Below are 16,790 nucleotides of genomic sequence, written 5' to 3' on the forward strand. Positions count from 1 at the left end.
GCCTGACACTAGCGATACCATCGTCAGGTCTTCCAAAAAAAGTTCACTTCGTACATTCCAACTCATAGACAGTTCCACCATATGGTTTGGTGGTGCCATTGCCTAACCCAACTTAATTGTTAAAAAATTAAAACATAATTAATAAAAATTATAGGGGTAAAGATGTAATTTTCTTTCAAAACCCTAAGGGGCGGTTGTCGCCCCTATGCGCGGGTGGGCGTTGCTAGTGTGGCCATTGCTTGTGGGAAGTTACCACATGTGCAACCATCGGCACGGCCTTTGCCCTCGCATTGTTGCAGCCTAGATGCAGCCTCTGCCCGCACACAATTGCCGCTATGTGGTCGTTGCGTGCACGCGCTTTTGCCTACATGCCTGCACGTGGTTGTCGCGATGCGTGTCCAACCCGACGCATGACCCACGACCATCGTAGAGTGACCGTCGCGATTTGTGATCAATCACGATGTATGGCTCACCACCTAGCGGCCGCCCGTGACCATTGTTGCTATTGCGGTGCGCATACATTGCCTAGCACAACCGTTGCTACCAACGAATCCGCCGTAGCAATCGTACATAGCGAGGATGCTACGATTGCCATCGGCAATAGTACTGTACAACGATCGCTTCGTGATCATCGAAGATTGCATTATAAAGAATCTAACATCACCCGTAAGTAGGCGAGAAGATGGAGTAGATAAGAATTTAGATCAACAAAATATATGGATATGGATCATTGAAGGATCATAAACAAAAATGACAATTCTAACGTATTTGATATCAAGAACCTAAGCTTTGATATTAATTATAAATATATAATATATAATATGCTATAAGTTACATGAAAAATTTTCATGCCAATATTAAAATAAAATAACATTAGATCGAATTTATGATACGTACCTTCTTATGCTATCTGAAAAAGATCTCTATTTGATTTGTAAAGGTACTATTCTTCATATCTGAATATCATAGTAATATCAATCTATAAGAAGAACTAGATACTCCTCTTTTTCACAGAACCACTGTTATTAATGGTTTATAGAGATTAAGAGAGAAACCATAATCTCTTAACTACGTTTTGTATGAGATACGTTATTTACTCCCTAAATGTCTTATCTCTTTATAAGCGAGAATAAAGGATCTAGGATAAGTTATTAGAAGAATTAAGGACATCAATCATATTAGAATATGAATTTCTTTTCAATTGACCAATATCTATAATCCAATTAGTTATATTATATATCTTATGTAATTATAAAATATCACATAATCTAACCAGAATCATAAAAAATATTAATAAATTATTAAATTGAAGTAAGAAAGGATTTAGGGAGAAAATTGAGGCACCATTACTATCATTCAACTTGATAATATTGAAAGAAATAAGATCGAGAATAAAGAAAGTAACAAGGTTATTAAAGAAGTGGATTCGAGAAACTAACCTTAACTAATAGTCAAATAGAGAAACAAAATTAAGAACAAACAAACCAAAAGAGCTAAGAATTATCTAAAAAATAAGATAATAGCACAGAAAAAAAAAACCTCGGAACTTAAGAAAAGGAACTAGGAAAGTAGCATATTAAAATCAAAATCGGGCAAACTATATATATATATATATATATATATATATATATATATATATATATATATATATATATATATATATATATATATATATATATATATATATATATATATATATATATATATATATATATATATAAGACGATTGTTTTGAGACTTTCTGGATTAAGTTGGGAATTGAATTAAAATTTTTGGACTTATTGCATGATAAGACATGGATGAAGGTAGATAGATTACAATATCCTCATAGCATTGATTGCATATATATTTTTTGTTAGAATGAAAAGCCCATGATGAAATAACGTTTGGATTTTAAAAAATTACCCTTAATGAAATTTTTCTCAAGGCATTTGTTTTCTCTTTTGACCTAAGTGCAAATGTGCATAGGGAACATGAATACAATTAACCAGTTAAATAGAGCAAACCCTGGATATAAATTGAAATTGGATGACTCTTTTAAGGAGAACCCAATAGAGGATGATATTAGATTTATCTTAAGGACTAATATTATAGAGGGTGATATTGGATTTATCTTAAGGACTAATATTGATGCCTGTATCCTTGTCAGTGGAAAATAAAACTTTTATAATGAATTACTGCTGTGAATGAGGGATACAGAGGCTATAGGTGGCTGTTTCTATTCTACGAAAGGAGGTTGATCCACCATGATTAGTTACAAATCTTCTACATGATATATTTCAATTGATACTATCCTTTACTGATGTAATAGTCTCTCACGTATATTGCGATGTTAACCAATGCATAGACTACCTGACTAATTATGTTAAACTTCATAATTTGTATTTTGTTTGAAAGAGGGACCGATCTCCGGATTCTTCTATTTTTTGCATGTGGTGCTCTTCATAGCACAAGCTGTATCCGTTTTCTGAATTAATGTAGTCTTTTTTATCTTTGAAAAAGTATATTTTTCTGGTCCAGATTCCAATTTGGTCCCGAAGTGACCCCAACCCGAATGTGTCCGGTTTGAACGAATCGGTGAGTTCTGGTCAAATTGCTGACCGTCACTACATGAATCGGATCCAACAAATTGAACCCTGAACCCTGAACCCGAACGGATCCCCCCATTGCCTTGTGTTCCAAGTCGCAGAGGTCTGTCGCCTTCCGCTTCCATCAGATACTTTGGAGAATTCCCAATCGTCCTTGCTTTCCCCGTCTCCGCTGCTCCGACGCCGCAGCCTTCTTCCCGGATCGAAGAGATGGAGTGCGTGTTCGGGCTGGTGGGCGATGGCTTCGCGCTGGTGGCGGCCGACACCTCCGCCGTCCATAGCATCCTTGTCCACAAGTCCAACGAGGACAAGGTCATGATCCTCGACTCCCACAAGCTCCTCGGCGCCTCCGGCGAGGCCGGCGACCGGTACGTCCCACAATCCCCCTCCTCCTCTCTCTCTATATCTCTTCTTTGATCTGTTCTTGATGATTTGCTGGTCGACGACGTCTGTGATCTGTGTGCGGCAGGGTGCAATTCACCGAGTACATCCAGAAGAACGTCCACCTCTACGAGTTCCGCAACGGCATCCCTCTCGCCACCGCCGCCGCCGCAAACTTCACCCGTGGCGAGCTCGCCCTCGCCCTCCGCAAGGTCCATTCCTCTTACCCCTTGCTCTCCTTCTAGGGTTTCCCTTCGATCTACGGAAGGAGGATAACGATGGTTTTTCCGTTTCTACTATGCTTGTTGCATTTGTGATATTCTCCTCATCTTATCTTTAAACTTGACTATAGGGTTTTTGTCTTACTTCTTTTTGTTGGTTTGGTGAATTATGTTGTTGATTGGTAAAGAGTGGTAGTTGGTATTTTGAAATTAAAGAGGACAAAGCCAGTAATGGGATCCAATCAGTGATGAGACTCTAAGTTCATATGAGAATTAATCATCTCATGAGCTCTAGATAATGTCCTTTAAGTGATTTAATATCTGTATGTTTAAAATTACCCTAATTATTTGTTCCAAAACTTCAAACTAACTTTCATGTCTCAAGATGAGGTATAGCTACTGTTATCAGTTCTCCATAAAAATTGCATGTATGAGTGGCTGGTTTGGGGGCACTGAAATGAGCTAAGGGGTATGGAGTTTCTATATTTAACTAGCTTTTTATGAGTCACTTTGTTCTACTCTGGTTGATGTCAAAATTAGGCTTGCTTGTATGTAAATAAAGTTCTATTAGGATAAGCGTAAGGCTGACCATAAAACCATAGTAAAGTGCAAGTGTAGTGTCGTAGATTCAGAAAACACTGCCAAGAAGATTCTTTATGTCAAAAATTCAAAAATCAGTTCACGGCTGTTTAGACATTTGGTTTAGTGCAGAACCACAAGTCAACAAGATATCTTGTTCTTAACCTGCTGAATGTTAGGACCTGAGTCACCTGACAGATGCAGCTAATGATTGCTTCTATACTGTCCATAATTTTTTACTGCAATATGTTTTGTCCAAATGCTGCCTATTGATCTTCCAAAGACCCTTTATACATACTGGTCTTGATGATGGTATGAAGTCTTAAATTCATTCTGCCTCTAGCTTAAAATTGAACCCATGGGTGCTTGCTAGCTTTGAGTAATCTCAACTGCCTTCTCTCTTTTTAGCTTTGGTGGTTGCAAAGCACCTGGGTCACATGCGGAAGCCGCTGAGAGATTTTTCTTCTGAATCAGCACAAAGTCGCTGATTTCATTAAGCCATCATTTCCACAAAGGCCTTTGAGTTTCTGACAAGTATCTTTATTTTCTTTGCTTTCTAGCTGTTTAATCCTCTTTTGGCTTAGAATACTTCTACTCAACCATTTATGAAGTTCTTCATAGATTGGTAGTTACCTAGGTTCTTATCTTTAATAGGTACTAATGAACATTATATTTAATTTAAATGATCTGCTGTATGTGTGTCATCTTTTGTAATAATGTCCGATGTTGGTTAATCAGCTTTATTCTCCTGGGAGGTTTTTTGAATTCACAATGTTGGATGCTAGCTATCTTAGAACTTGGTTTAGCAAGTCTGATCAGTTCTAAACTTGCTTGCTTTCTCAGAACCCATATTTTGTCAACATTTTGCTGGCTGGATATGACAAGGATATTGGTCCATCTCTCTACTACATCGACTACATTGCTACTCTGCACAAGGTTGACAAGGGTGCATTTGGTTATGGATCCTATTTCGCCCTATCAATGATGGACCGACACTACCACAGTGGCATGTCACTGGAGGAAGCAATTGACTTGGTTGACAAGTGTATCATCGAAATTAGATCTCGACTGGTTGTTGCTCCACCGAACTTTGTGATTAAGATTGTGGACAAGGATGGAGCTAGGGAGTATGCTTGGCGTGAATCAATCAAAGATGCTGGAGTTTCTGCAGCGTGAGATAATTCTCATGTTCTATTTTCTTCTTTCAGTGAAACTCCAGCACTGTTAGTGCGCCAAAATTGGGTATGCAATTTGTCGGTCTGGACATAATTTGATGTTAGTCACATTGCAAATGGTCATCTATATGTTTCTGATTTCGTTTTCCTTCACTTGGTCACAATCTAATATTTTAAGGGTTCTTTTCCAAAGCAAAGTAGGTTGTACGAACTATTTGATGTCCTGTGGGAAGCTCAGTTGAACTTTATCTTGAAAATTTGGTACATTTTTATGTTGTTTTAGCTAATAGTAATTATTTGCCCTCGTATTACTTGGATATTTTTCTACCGGAGACATTTTTTAGCCTTTTGCCACCCATCTTGAGGCCCTGCGTCCTCGTAGGACAGATATGGTGAGCATCATCAACCAACCATGCACGTAGAAACTCTGTTGCAACCTCATGCAGTCTAATATTGTGCGACAACAGCCGACGGGATCAAGCAAGCAAGACTGCTCGACCTACAGGGAACAGTATCCTTTGTGACTACGTCACTACTAATTGTCTCATAACCGTGGGTTGGCCCCGCTATAGCTACCAATCAGATTAGATGATAAGAAGGTGGAGTAAGAGCAGGAATAAGAAGGATTGAGCGATGATCAGCACCTTTGTGCCATTGCTATTGCTTTGCTCTAATGGTGGCGTGGGTGGCGCTCTGGGGATTGGCGGGGTGGACAACACCAGTGCTGGCGGCAGTGGCGGCGAGGGGACCACGGTGGCAGGAAGAGGAGGTCCTGCAAATTAACCCAAGGGAGACGTGTTGAAGTGGTTCTATGCATGCATATGTATTCTAGGCTTGGTGCAAGTGGGAAGCACGGACCTGCAACTGGTCGCCTTGGAGGCGGAAGCGGCGGCCGGACCGCATTGGCGGGTGGAGTGCCTACAATACATATTTACGCTGGAATTAGAAAAGTAACAGAGAAAAGGAATATGGATTGGTATATTAAACGGACCATTGCATATACCTGTTGCAACTGGATGGCGAAGGCCACCACTCCCGTTTCGAGGAACGGGCGGTGGAGGCAACGTGGTGGCTGTGACAGTGGTGGCAACAACATCAGTGCCTGCAACAAGAAAGGAAGAGACCTTACCAAACGTTAGTCGTGTCTCCACTCGGGGTCGTTCCAAGTAACTACGCCTGACGTCAAGGACGGAAATTACTTGGACTGCTGATGGCATAATCTGGCGCGCGATTCGAAAGAAAGAAGGAAATATTTTGTTCCGTATTAGATAAGAAACACAACCATAGAATAGACATAATGAGAAACTGTATAAACCTTGACGATATACATTAAATTTTCGTGTGCAAGAAAAAGTTAGTGATGGATTTATTCAGTATAAAGGAAAAGCAAATTTACTTGATGATATAGCTTTACTCGATCGGTAAGGCAACAAGGAACTCAGGTATTTGAAATAAGAAGAATCCAAACCAAGAAAGTAGCCGAGTGGAAGAAAGAACCCAAGAAAAGAAAAGGTAGTTCAGAGTCCACAGAAACAAGATCGTTTAGGGATGTAGAGAGCAAATCAGTCACTAAAAGGGGACACCAAAGGAGTGGTAAGATAGCTTCATTGCTTCCGGAACGCATTGCTTTAGCAAACGCTTGTCCAGGGAAACACGATCGAGCAGATGAACACCAAGTAGAATGAATCCAAACCCAGAGAAGCAACTAAAGAGAAGGGTCCAAGAAACTATTACCCGAGAATCAAGATCGAGCTGAGGATCACCAAGAACGAATGCAAAAGCAGAGAAGCCACTAAAGAAAGGAACACAAGAGCAGAGAACGAGAGGCGGAGAAGATAGGTGCGACCTCGGCAGATCTGGTCGAAGGGAGAGGCATCGGGGGCGTTGGCCGATTTCCAGCAGGAGGAGGCGAGAAAGAGGAGGCGGGAGGCGCTGATGGGAGATCCGGCAACCGCGCTCTCGAGCATCAGTTGGCAGAGACAAGAGGCGTTTTCGCCTCCGATCTCAGCGGAGAATGCCGCGCAGCAATCGTCAACGAGGAGGGGCTGTGGGGAAGAGGCGTCCCCGGACGCCGCCGCCGCCAGGTGGGTCATGCAGGTCAACATCGCCTCCGTCACCTTCGCACAGTGGGCAGGAGGAGGCGGCGCTGCGCCCGCCTCCGCGGGCGCTTGCGACTGGAGTAGTAGTATCAGGCAGGAGAGGAGAGCGGGCTTCATTCTCGAACGTCTCCAAAAGAGCAACGACGACCCGTTACCCAGCTTATATTGGGAACGGCTTGATGGTTTGAGAGTCGTGCCGGTTCTATATAGTGCAATCCACACCGTACAATCGTTAGCTGGTCAAGAAAGAAAAAGAGAAGCTCCGTGTTTAAAGACAGACAGCCATCTGATGAGTGATGAACGGACGGTACTCGAGGTTTGAGCGGGACCCACATCCTGTGCACATATTAAATTAGCGACACAAAATCTTAACAACCGGCGTGACATGACTCTTCAAAGCGAATGAACAAAAGACAATAATGCAGACTGAGATTGTAATACACTTGATTATCATATACAAACATTAGTTGCTTTGTTTGGGATTAAGTCTACAACAAAGGACTCGGACTCGAGACTCAGAAACAAGTGTACTAAGAAATAAAGTACAGAGGTTACTGTTCCATGGAACTAAAAAGCACTTAGTTATGTGACCGCGATCGCATGAACTCTTCTAACCGGTCCCACACCTCCAGAGCAGCAGCCCTGTCTTGATGTCTTTTATGTTTACTAATCTGCAAAAGCAATTTTTTTTATAAAAAAACAAAAAAGAGTTAAAGAAAAAGTGGCAAGAGCCACCTGCTATATCGGAAATTTAAAAGACTATGGGATTAACTCACCGAAATAATCTTTACATTCCACTGTTTCACAGTTTTCGCAGATTCCACACTGTCATCCTCGAAACGCACAAAAAACCCAATAACTGCACAACATTAAATCAGATTTCAGCATTTGCCAGTTATCATTTCATGGTCTTCAGTTAAATTGATGGCAAAGCATTTGATGGCTAAGAAAACTTAGAGAAACTATAAATTGATGGCAAAGCATTTGAGATAATTGATGGCAAAGCATTTGATGCATGATCTGATGTCTCCACTTTGAGATAATTCTATAATCCAAAAGCATAAAAGCATAGATGTAATAAGAAAATTTGCACATGAAGTAACAACGCATTGTGATCAAAGCGTCATCATAATTAATTGAGCAGGCTCCAGGGCAAGTTTGTCAGAATAGAATAAGTTAACAACCTGCTGTCAACCCTATAACGGTGCCTAGTGCCCAACAATGGCAAGTTTTACTTTGAAACCTAGAAAGCTGTTAGTTGGTCCAAAGGTCTTTACAGTTGAAGTTTAAGCTCACACATGGAAGAGGCAAACCAAAACTAGTCATGAAAGTTATATAAAAAAAGATAGAGGTTATCAAGCAAGGAAAGAAATTTCTTAATCACTTAAGCTTATAAGCTACTCAACAAATCTAAGGGAGGCTAGGAATAGATAATGATTGGCGCATAAAATAAAGATTCCATGCCACTGTAAAATTAAAATGATTCAAACTGCAACAACTGAAACTTGAACATTTACAGCTCAAGTATTTGTCCACTGCATAGTCAAAGATACAATAAAAGGAATCACATCCAATGATCATGACAAGAACCAACTCATCTAAGAGCAAGCAAATCAGTCACATGGTACATATACTGCCATTTTCATGAACTAGTTTCCAAATAAGTAACTACAGATGAATGCGGTGCCCAAAGATAGGAATACAAAGGAAGGGATCAAATCAAACGACCATGACATTATATTATTCATAACAGACTATATTATTCATCAAATCAGCGGAAGAGATCAAGTGCATCCATAGGACAAAGTCAATCATGCTTTATCGCCACATAAATGAAGCAATGTACATTATTCATAACAAGCTAAATGCATTACCTTTGTGCCTGATGGGTGAAGGATCAGCTATTAAGAACTATCCAGTGGGCAACCTATCCAAAGTTTGGTCGTGTATAATAATAATAACAATCATAGACATGGATATGTGGACAAACATTGACTAATGAGGAAACAGCCACATAAGAAAAAATGGATATTGCTAATGAGACCTAGAAAAGTAGTAATGCAAATTAATTTATTTTCAAGAAACTTAAGTTTAGATATCATTTTCTGAGAAACTGTAACATGATGCTTCCAAATTAAAAGAATAATAACTCAGAGATTCGCCACACAAACAACTTTTGAATTATCAATAAAGTTACCGGATGAAAAAGAAGAAAACTGCCAATAAATTACACTAATTATTTAAGTGAAAATGCAATCTATGCTACATGGCATAATTAGATGGTTCAAATTTTGAAACAAACTGTAAGTATAAAATTGAAGAGATAAAACAGTAGTACATCTATAAGACAAACAATGCATTTTCTATTATGTAATTCCTTTACATTCCATATGCAAATGACATCCCTACCAAGCACCAGAATAAATAATTCACAACAATAAGGATGTAAGTATTGAAGCATTTGGCAAGATCCTAGTACCAATTGTATCAGACAAAAACACAGATCAAAAGGCAGTACAAGTAATCAAATTTTATTTAAATAATAAACAACCATATAAATTTAATACTTAACAAGGCTTACAAACAACTACAAAACTTCACAATCATCAACACAACAGAACCTTGGGCATCTTACACTGTAAAATCTAGTAGTCCATAGTTAATAAACCTTATATTAAGTACTGATGTATTCTTATATGAATGCACAAAATGAAAAACTAAATTTCAATTATACTAGAATTATCATATTTTCTTCACATTCATATTTAAAGAATTGGAGTTGAACATGTTAAAAAGCCTGAAGTTTAAATAAACAAATGAGATACAATAATAAATTTCAATCAGAAAAAAAGCCTGAAGTTTAAATAAACAAATGAGATACAATAATACATTTCAATCAGAAAAAAAAAGTGGCATGCTGCCTATTCCCAAATGAAACATAATAAAAATATAGCATCAATCAGAAAAAGAATCATGTATGCATACATACATACATACATATATACATACATACATATGTATGTATGTGTGTGTGTGTGTGTGTGTTTGTGGGACCAATAATTCCTATGGATACTAAAACTGATTACATGATGTGCCTAATTGATGTGTGCACACTAAAAAGAATTTCTGCAAAGAGGCACACCACACACCTACTTTTGCAGTCGCAGGTTACTGGATGAATAGCAGACAACTGCAAAGATAATTGACTAAACATGAATTTAGTTTATACAGTGAAGGAAGCAATTTAACATGAAACATGATGTTAACTGTTCCATGGTTCAACTTTAGATTTACTTGAAACCAGTTTAGAGAGGCGAAACAATAGTCCATGTCCAAAAATAATTCTAAATTGAATAAAAACAGTTCTCTGACACGACTTTTAAGACAAACAGTTTCTAATATGTAATTCCTTTGTATTTCTAAAGATAGGAGACAAATAAACAAACACTTGGTCTGCATGGCACTCACTCTTGTTGAAGATCTCGACATGGTCTTTGAATGGCCAGTCCTTGAACTGCCACTCCTTTCCGAGCACAAACACGGCCACAACACGGTCCCAGTCCTCGGGCTTGAACGCCGAGGGCTTATCCCTCACCTCATAGGCGGCCACCGCACGGTCCCGGCTCAGCTTCTTCTGCACGGTCACGCAGTCGGGCTTTGGCCCCCGCATTGCCTTCACCTTTACATCCGTCGGCACGAACACCCCGTCCTCCAAGAACTCCTTAACGTTGTAAATGGTGATCAGAGTCTGGAACGCGCTGGGCACCAGGATGATGGGCACCCCCTCTCCGATCTTGCTCCCCTTGAGGTGTATCTTGGGTTTGGGCGCGGCGGCGTCGGCAGCGTCGTCACCGGCACCGCCGTACGCCGCCACGACGGGCCGATGGTGATCGTCCGACCCGATGAGGCGGGTCTTGGCGACGAGGCCGTCCTTCCGCTGTTGGGACTCGAGGCGCTGCCGCTCCTCCTCGCGCTTGGTGGACGCCAGGAGCACGGCGTGGAAGTCGCGGTTGCGGCACTCGAGGAGGGACTCCCGGTCTTTCAGGGGGCGTTCCAGAGCGTGGATCATCGTGACGTAGTCGACGGGGGCGGCAGGAGCGAGATCTGCAGCGGCCTCATCGGCGGCTGTAGCGGGGGCAGAGGAAGGGGGCTCGTCGAGGGGGAGGGAGGGGTCATCAGGGCGGTACTCCTCGACGGTGGCAGAGGGGGGAGGGGGGAGGAAGGAGACAGCGTCAGAGGAGGCGATGCGGCCGAGGAGGTAATCGAGGAGGGGCTTGCGGTCGGGGAAGGTGACGGTGGGGAGGCGGTATTGGCGGGCGGACTGGAGGTATTCGGTGTGCTTGAGGTGGTGGTGGCGAGCGAAGAAGAGGAGGGCGTCGAGGGTGTAGAAGCCGCCCTGCTTGGAGCGGTAGGCAGTGACGGCGGCGCAAGGGAAGGCGTACTCGGAGCCGAACCGGAGCTCGTCGCCGGACTGGACCACCCGGTCCAACTCCCCTCGGATCGCGTACTCCCGAAGCACCGAGAGGGGGTCCATCTCCCCGTGAATTGGACGCCGATCGAAGGGCACTCAAGGAAGGGGCTTTGCGAGGGGTTGCCTTTGTCTACCGATTGGAGGAAGAAGAGGAAGAGTGGGTTATGGATGTCGGATCTCAGGATTCTTGACCCGATCCGCTCGTGTCAATTATTCGGTAAGGCAGGAGGGATGCTGGGTTGCGGATGTTGGATGAATCCTTGATCCGATCCGCCTTCTTCCAAATTATTGCAGGATGAAATTGTGTTCATATTATTTTTAATCAGTTAATACAAATTCTAATAAAATATAATATCAAAAAATGTTCAATAAAAGATTGATTTTAGTAAGTATTTATTTATTTTAGCATTTTAGAAACATATTATAATGAGTAAGTTCTCCGCTGGATTGGATCACCGTTAACTTCAACACCTTAAGGGTGGGTTATTATATATCATCTCTAATGTAACACCATCCCTTAGTTTACAACAGAAAGCTTAGTGGATAGATGTTGGATTTTATAATGCTTATTATGTGCATTTACATTTCCATTAGGTTTCACAATTGAGTTGGTAGAAATTGCTCGTGAGATCATCCATATGCAAACCAATAATATAACTATAATTTTCTCCGCATCTAATGTTATCGACCAATGCAGTCAAAGTCATCGAGGCATATTTATGACGTTTTTTTTTTATTTCATTAATTTTTACTATTTTTGAGTGTTTTCTCATAGGTAGCATATATGAGGTAGAAAATACTATTATTGTTGGTACTTTTGTTTTTCTTTTGCAAGACTCAAAAATGTTTCTAGTTATATGATATTGTGTTATCTCGAATTATGGTCTTGTATAACAATTGGTTTGTATAAACAGAAGTAGTTTACGAAACTGTATAACAATTGCTCACTAGAATATAATAGGTAAAGCTATTCCAAAATAGTTTAGTTTTGTATAAGATGTTATGCAATATAAAATGTTAATCATCTTAGTACTCTAAAATGATTGTTCACTGAAGTGGCATATGACTGACTTTAGAATGGTGTTAGTGTTGTTTTGATATATAAATTAGCACATAAAGTGTTCATGTATCTTTAAAAACTTGCTGTACATACCCAACACCTAATTGAGTGGTTATTTGTGAACTTATGATTTTTCTTTGACTTTATAAATTCTTTGTTTTCTTTTACTTTTCCTTTTTTCTCTTCTCTTTGTTCGTTGAATTGCTTATAAAGTGTTTTCGTTTTGTAAAACATCTAGATTTATCTACTACTCATTTTCTTAAGCTAATCAATTTTCTTTTGTAAATCCTTCAAGACTTAATCTGACCTTTTATGGATGGATAATATAAAGGTGTCTCATGATTTCAGTAATTTCAACTAAGTTCATGATAACAACAAGGGGAAACATAGCCGCCTCATTCTCATGTGTCATAAACTGATTCTAACTTATCGCTTTACGATGTGAAATATAAATTGTTTCAATATCCTGGAACCCTTAAGTAGCATCAAGCCAAATGAACCTTAGTTATATATTTAAGGGATAGTGCAATGTCTCTAATATCTACGCTTACTCCTTGACGAAAATGCCAAGTGAATATTGGATCTATATCTACCTTTTAGACCTGTTTGTGTAGACCATTTAGCCCAAAAACCCTTTATGCCTAATAAAAATTAATTGCTTTGTGTTACTTGCCATCCCATCTATTTTCATCTTTCTCATCGTTTTATATTTGTACATGTCCTTCAAGGATTGAAGGATATATAATTTTGTGTTTAAGGCTTGAAGCATTTGGTGAAGGTATTATCTTATACCAACATGGAAATATCATATTATTCTGCATCATCACCTTTAGTAGAACATACAGTTGGAGCATATTCCTTCTGCACAGGCAAGAGGGAATAAACATTAACAAAATAATTCTTTGTCTGTGAATTATTCTGTGAGAACTTACACAACATTAGAGAAATGCCACATACAATTGACAGTTCTCTCAGACTAGAACCTGGCAAGCATTGTATCTGCCTTGAATTAGCAAGTCTTATCTCATTCAACCTAAATAATGTTTGCAAATGATACAGAAACATATATATCATAGTCATGATAACAAGTCCACCCAGGAAACAGGTCTGCTGACTTTTAGGGCTCATGATGTATCAGGCTGCATAAAGGGGTGGAGATTCTCTATCCACCATGCAGCCTTCTTTTTCTTGTTCATGACAGTTCTTCCACGCACTACTTGAACTCATCTCATAATGAGCATCTAGAAAATGATCAGCAAAATCTGGAAGCAACAACTTGACAATTATGAGCCAAAAAGGAGACAGATGCACATAAGATTGATCAGGTTTCCTAGTTTTACATTGACATCACTCTCTCATCCAAGGAAAAAAGGCTGTGACACAAGCCCTCAGCAGCCTAAAACAACAAAAAGAACACCCCACAAGGACCTTTTTCTGATCATTTTCCATCATTTTTTGACATCAATCCATGGCAATCAAATTCAATTAACAAGAAACAAGGCATGCTCAATCATCGTCGCCATCGTCTGCAAACAAGGTGAAGAGATGCTTGTGCTAAATTGTTGGTGATGAATCAACTACTGCTTTTCCAACTCTTCATTGACGTGCTTCTCATGGCTTTGACACTCCCTGCAGCAAAATTATTGTACATGATCAGTCCTGTTGTATCATTCCGAAACAGATTTCGGTAAGCTCAGACTAAACTATAGTGTTCATGAAGAGAAAAATAGAACAAACAGTCAAATTTTGCTGCATAAAGGAGAGTAAATTACATCACACATCAAGGAGACATTTTATGCATCAGTGGTTGAAATGGTCCAGTAAGAAAAGCACAGCCATGGTTAGGTCACTTTCTATGCCAAAACACAGAGGTTGAAGCTTATCATATCCTGAATTGACTGCTGAGAGCTTTTAATTGATGGTGAAGGTAACCTCTAAAGAGGAATTGGGGGACCCCAACAGCAACCACAGGAGACATGGCGACCCCAGGCGTGTACAGCTTTGGACAGAAGCCACATTTCTACGAAATTAAGCACTGGTGTCTGATCTTGGTTATGAAAGTGACAAGGAATCAAAACGTCACGTTCAGTAGGCAAACGACATTGCGATTTCTTGCACAGAAGTTGATCGAATAGATTCATCAACGAATTCTGTAAAATAGTGGCATCATGCAGAAAAGTATTCCGAGTTTGATCAGGTTGGCGATTGCAGCTATGAATTCTCAAGCTAGAAGACCCTAAACATGACCACAAGAACCTGCAATGCTAATGATGAGCAAAGACTAGTACATCTGCAGCAAAAGGTGTTGATGTTGCAATCTATGTGATGTCCAATTCAAATCAAACTTTGAATTGAGTAAAAAGATTGATTCAAGAAAGCTAACCTATTCACAGGGATATCCATTTCTTCTCCAAGATTCTTCTTGCATGCACAGCAGAGGAAGTCATCCGCAGAGCAGCCTTCATGGCTTGGAAGAGGACTACTCTCCATCACAGCGGTGAATTCGTCGCCGCAGCTCTCCACAATGCAATTGTCGAAGATGTGCGTGGTCTTCGGATTCGGCCCGTGGGAGATCACGCAGGTGTAGTCCTCCGAGAGCTCCATCTCGCTCACGGAGATGCTCCCGGTGGTGAAAGCCCATGGGGAAGAGGAGGCGGCGGGCGCTTCGTGGCCCAGGGATCTGAGTACGGGGGAGAAGAGAGCCAACTGGGAATCCTTGTTCTTGATGCCGAATTCGATTGGGGAACTGGGCAACTCCATGGACCTGGCCGGCGGCGAACCGGAGCTCGAGCACACGGACGGGATTTGGATCTTTAACTGCGATCCAAACAGAACCATTCGACGCTGCGGATTGGAGGACTGCATGGCTTTGTCATCGGTGAGAGCGTCAACGATACCGAGGCCGATGGGCTCTTGTCCGCTGCTGTCCCAAGGGTGGTGTTTGCTCTCTGTAACAGTGTCAGTCGCGGCAGCTGAAGCATTCTCCAAAGGAGGATTCTTTGGCAGCGTTTCGGAGTGTAAGAGGTTGCCGAAGGAAGACAAGTGCTTAGTTTCGAGTATGGAGGTCGGGCTCATCATGGCCGCCTCATGGTCTGAGAAGCTCTTCGAAGAGAAGCTCCGGAAGAGACTTGGAGAGGGGAAGAGGGAGGAAGCTGTGGGCTTATTGTGGCTGTTACCAGAGGAAGATGAGAGGGAGTAGGGATCAGACATCAAGCCCTGTTTGCCACCAACTGCCTTCGATCTCCTCCTCAGCATACTATCTTGCTCCTTTGCTCTGAGACGAAAACGAAATGAACAGAACAAAAAGGCAAACAAATACAGTAGAACAACTGTCGAACTCACCACTCCTGGCTGTTAGATTCTCTTCTCTTCAACCTCAATGGAGTGGAAAGATCAAATCTCCAAGATTGCTTCAGAACAAAAACGAAAGCAGATCATGTCTGTAGACGCAGTCTCCATCAGAACAATCACCGAAGTCATTTCTCCTCACTCACCAAGCCATCACCAAAGGCAAAAAAGGAAACAAATAAAAAGATCCTCCACGACCTGAAGCTAAAAAATCCGATTTTGACAGCAAAATACTAAACAAGATCGCTCCTTTCGGCTTCTTCCCTGGCTTCAAGAGCGATCACTGCACGGAGGAGGAGGGGAGGAGGGGAGGAGGGCACTCCTAATGGGGGTGGCAGGGACAGAGGAGGGGTGTGGTGCTCTGCCCAGGGGAAGCAAGATACAAATGGGGGAGGGGTTATTTAAACAGGAAACCGGTGTCGTGCCGTGCGTTGGGATCAGATAGCCACGCCAGAACAGAGAAAAAAGGTTCCAGGATTGCATCTGCCTCCGCCAAAACCACCATATCCGGCTAAAAATTTTTCTTCTCTCTCTCTCTCTCTCGCTCGCTCTCTCTCTTTCTTTCTTATCGACGACTGACTGCGACCCGCAATCAAATGCGACAGTTATTAGTATTTTTTATGACTGCTGGTGTTCATCACAATTACTCCGAAACAGATGGCAGAATTATTAGGGAGCGAGGGATGATGGCACGACGCTTTTGATCCATGGACAGTACGGAAAGTTCAATTTTTACTGTTTGAGGCTTGTACGAATGAATAGTTTAGTCTCAGGGAACGAGGCAGGCATTCTGGCTGGTCTTGGCTTGGCTTTAAGCTTGGCTGGCCATGAACAGTGGTGGTGTTTTGGAATGACGAGGGAGGAAATA

At 41.2% G+C, this 16,790-nt stretch overlaps 4 protein-coding genes across 5 annotated transcripts; 1 reads left to right on the forward strand and 3 right to left on the reverse strand.

Moving 5' to 3' along the window:
- The first annotated feature begins 2,670 nt into the window (after nt 1-2,670).
- On the forward strand, nt 2,671-5,226 carry LOC135619571 (proteasome subunit beta type-2-B). The gene is made up of 3 exons (XM_065121706.1): nt 2,671-2,956; nt 3,058-3,181; nt 4,613-5,226. Exons 1-3 carry the CDS (start codon nt 2,799-2,801, stop codon nt 4,943-4,945), a joined length of 615 nt encoding a protein of 204 aa, XP_064977778.1. The 5' UTR covers nt 2,671-2,798; the 3' UTR covers nt 4,946-5,226.
- Nucleotides 5,227-5,374: 148 nt separating this feature from the next.
- LOC135619572 (formin-like protein 13) lies at nt 5,375-7,153 on the reverse strand. Its single transcript, XM_065121707.1, has 4 exons — nt 6,791-7,153; nt 5,948-6,164; nt 5,803-5,862; nt 5,375-5,716 (listed from the first exon to the last, which is right to left on the reverse strand). Exons 1-4 carry the CDS (start codon nt 6,818-6,820, stop codon nt 5,529-5,531), a joined length of 495 nt encoding a protein of 164 aa, XP_064977779.1. The 5' UTR covers nt 6,821-7,153; the 3' UTR covers nt 5,375-5,528.
- A 317-nt stretch (nt 7,154-7,470) lies between these two features.
- LOC103995104 (protein CDC73 homolog) lies at nt 7,471-11,633 on the reverse strand. Its single transcript, XM_009415616.3, has 3 exons — nt 10,512-11,633; nt 7,820-7,902; nt 7,471-7,714 (listed from the first exon to the last, which is right to left on the reverse strand). The coding sequence occupies exons 1-3, from the start codon at nt 11,575-11,577 to the stop codon at nt 7,622-7,624; spliced, it is 1,242 nt and encodes a 413-aa protein (XP_009413891.2). The 5' UTR covers nt 11,578-11,633; the 3' UTR covers nt 7,471-7,621.
- Nucleotides 11,634-13,837: 2,204 nt separating this feature from the next.
- Nucleotides 13,838-16,441, reverse strand: LOC103995103 (FCS-Like Zinc finger 8). Of its 2 annotated transcripts, XR_010489412.1 has the most exons (4): nt 15,917-16,441; nt 14,958-15,848; nt 14,347-14,830; nt 13,838-14,203 (listed from the first exon to the last, which is right to left on the reverse strand). XR_010489412.1 is itself a non-coding variant. In XM_065121709.1 (3 exons), the coding sequence occupies exons 2-3, from the start codon at nt 15,827-15,829 to the stop codon at nt 14,152-14,154; spliced, it is 924 nt and encodes a 307-aa protein (XP_064977781.1). In that variant the 5' UTR covers nt 15,830-15,848; nt 15,917-16,431; the 3' UTR covers nt 13,838-14,151. The 2 variants fall into 2 exon arrangements, 1 of the variants encoding a protein (XP_064977781.1); XM_065121709.1 differs by lacking the exon at nt 14,347-14,830 and having other exon boundaries at nt 15,917-16,431.
- Between the last annotated feature and the right edge of the window lie 349 nt (nt 16,442-16,790).

The sequence above is a fragment of the Musa acuminata genome, chromosome BXJ2-8, assembly GCF_036884655.1.
Source record: "Musa acuminata AAA Group cultivar baxijiao chromosome BXJ2-8, Cavendish_Baxijiao_AAA, whole genome shotgun sequence".
NCBI classification, from domain to species: domain Eukaryota; kingdom Viridiplantae; phylum Streptophyta; class Magnoliopsida; order Zingiberales; family Musaceae; genus Musa; species Musa acuminata.

What these genes read in the sequence shown, in the direction of transcription:
- LOC103995104 (XM_009415616.3), bottom strand. Translation starts at nt 11,577, where the DNA reads ATGGACCCCCTCTCGGTGCTTCGGGAGTACGCGATCCGAGGGGAGTTG. An exon ending in TGTCGAGATCTTCAACAAGA is followed by an intron (nt 7,903 to 10,511) that starts GTGAGTGCCATG and finishes AATGTTGTGCAG; the next exon opens with TTATTGGGTTTTTTGTGCGT. An exon ending in GGAATGTAAAGATTATTTCG is followed by an intron (nt 7,715 to 7,819) that starts GTGAGTTAATCC and finishes TTGCTTTTGCAG; the next exon opens with ATTAGTAAACATAAAAGACA.
- LOC135619572 (XM_065121707.1), bottom strand. Translation starts at nt 6,820, where the DNA reads ATGCCTCTCCCTTCGACCAGATCTGCCGAG. An exon ending in CTTCGACCAGATCTGCCGAG is followed by an intron (nt 6,165 to 6,790) that starts GTCGCACCTATC and finishes ATCGCGCGCCAG; the next exon opens with ATTATGCCATCAGCAGTCCA. An exon ending in TCGCCATCCAGTTGCAACAG is followed by an intron (nt 5,863 to 5,947) that starts GTATATGCAATG and finishes TATGTATTGTAG; the next exon opens with GCACTCCACCCGCCAATGCG.
- LOC103995103 (XM_065121709.1), bottom strand. Translation starts at nt 15,829, where the DNA reads ATGCTGAGGAGGAGATCGAAGGCAGTTGGTGGCAAACAGGGCTTGATG. An exon ending in ATGGATATCCCTGTGAATAG is followed by an intron (nt 14,204 to 14,957) that starts GTTAGCTTTCTT and finishes ATTTTGCTGCAG; the next exon opens with GGAGTGTCAAAGCCATGAGA.
- LOC135619571 (XM_065121706.1), top strand. Translation starts at nt 2,799, where the DNA reads ATGGAGTGCGTGTTCGGGCTGGTGGGCGATGGCTTCGCGCTGGTGGCG. An exon ending in TCCGGCGAGGCCGGCGACCG is followed by an intron (nt 2,957 to 3,057) that starts GTACGTCCCACA and finishes TGTGTGCGGCAG; the next exon opens with GGTGCAATTCACCGAGTACA. An exon ending in TCGCCCTCGCCCTCCGCAAG is followed by an intron (nt 3,182 to 4,612) that starts GTCCATTCCTCT and finishes TTGCTTTCTCAG; the next exon opens with AACCCATATTTTGTCAACAT.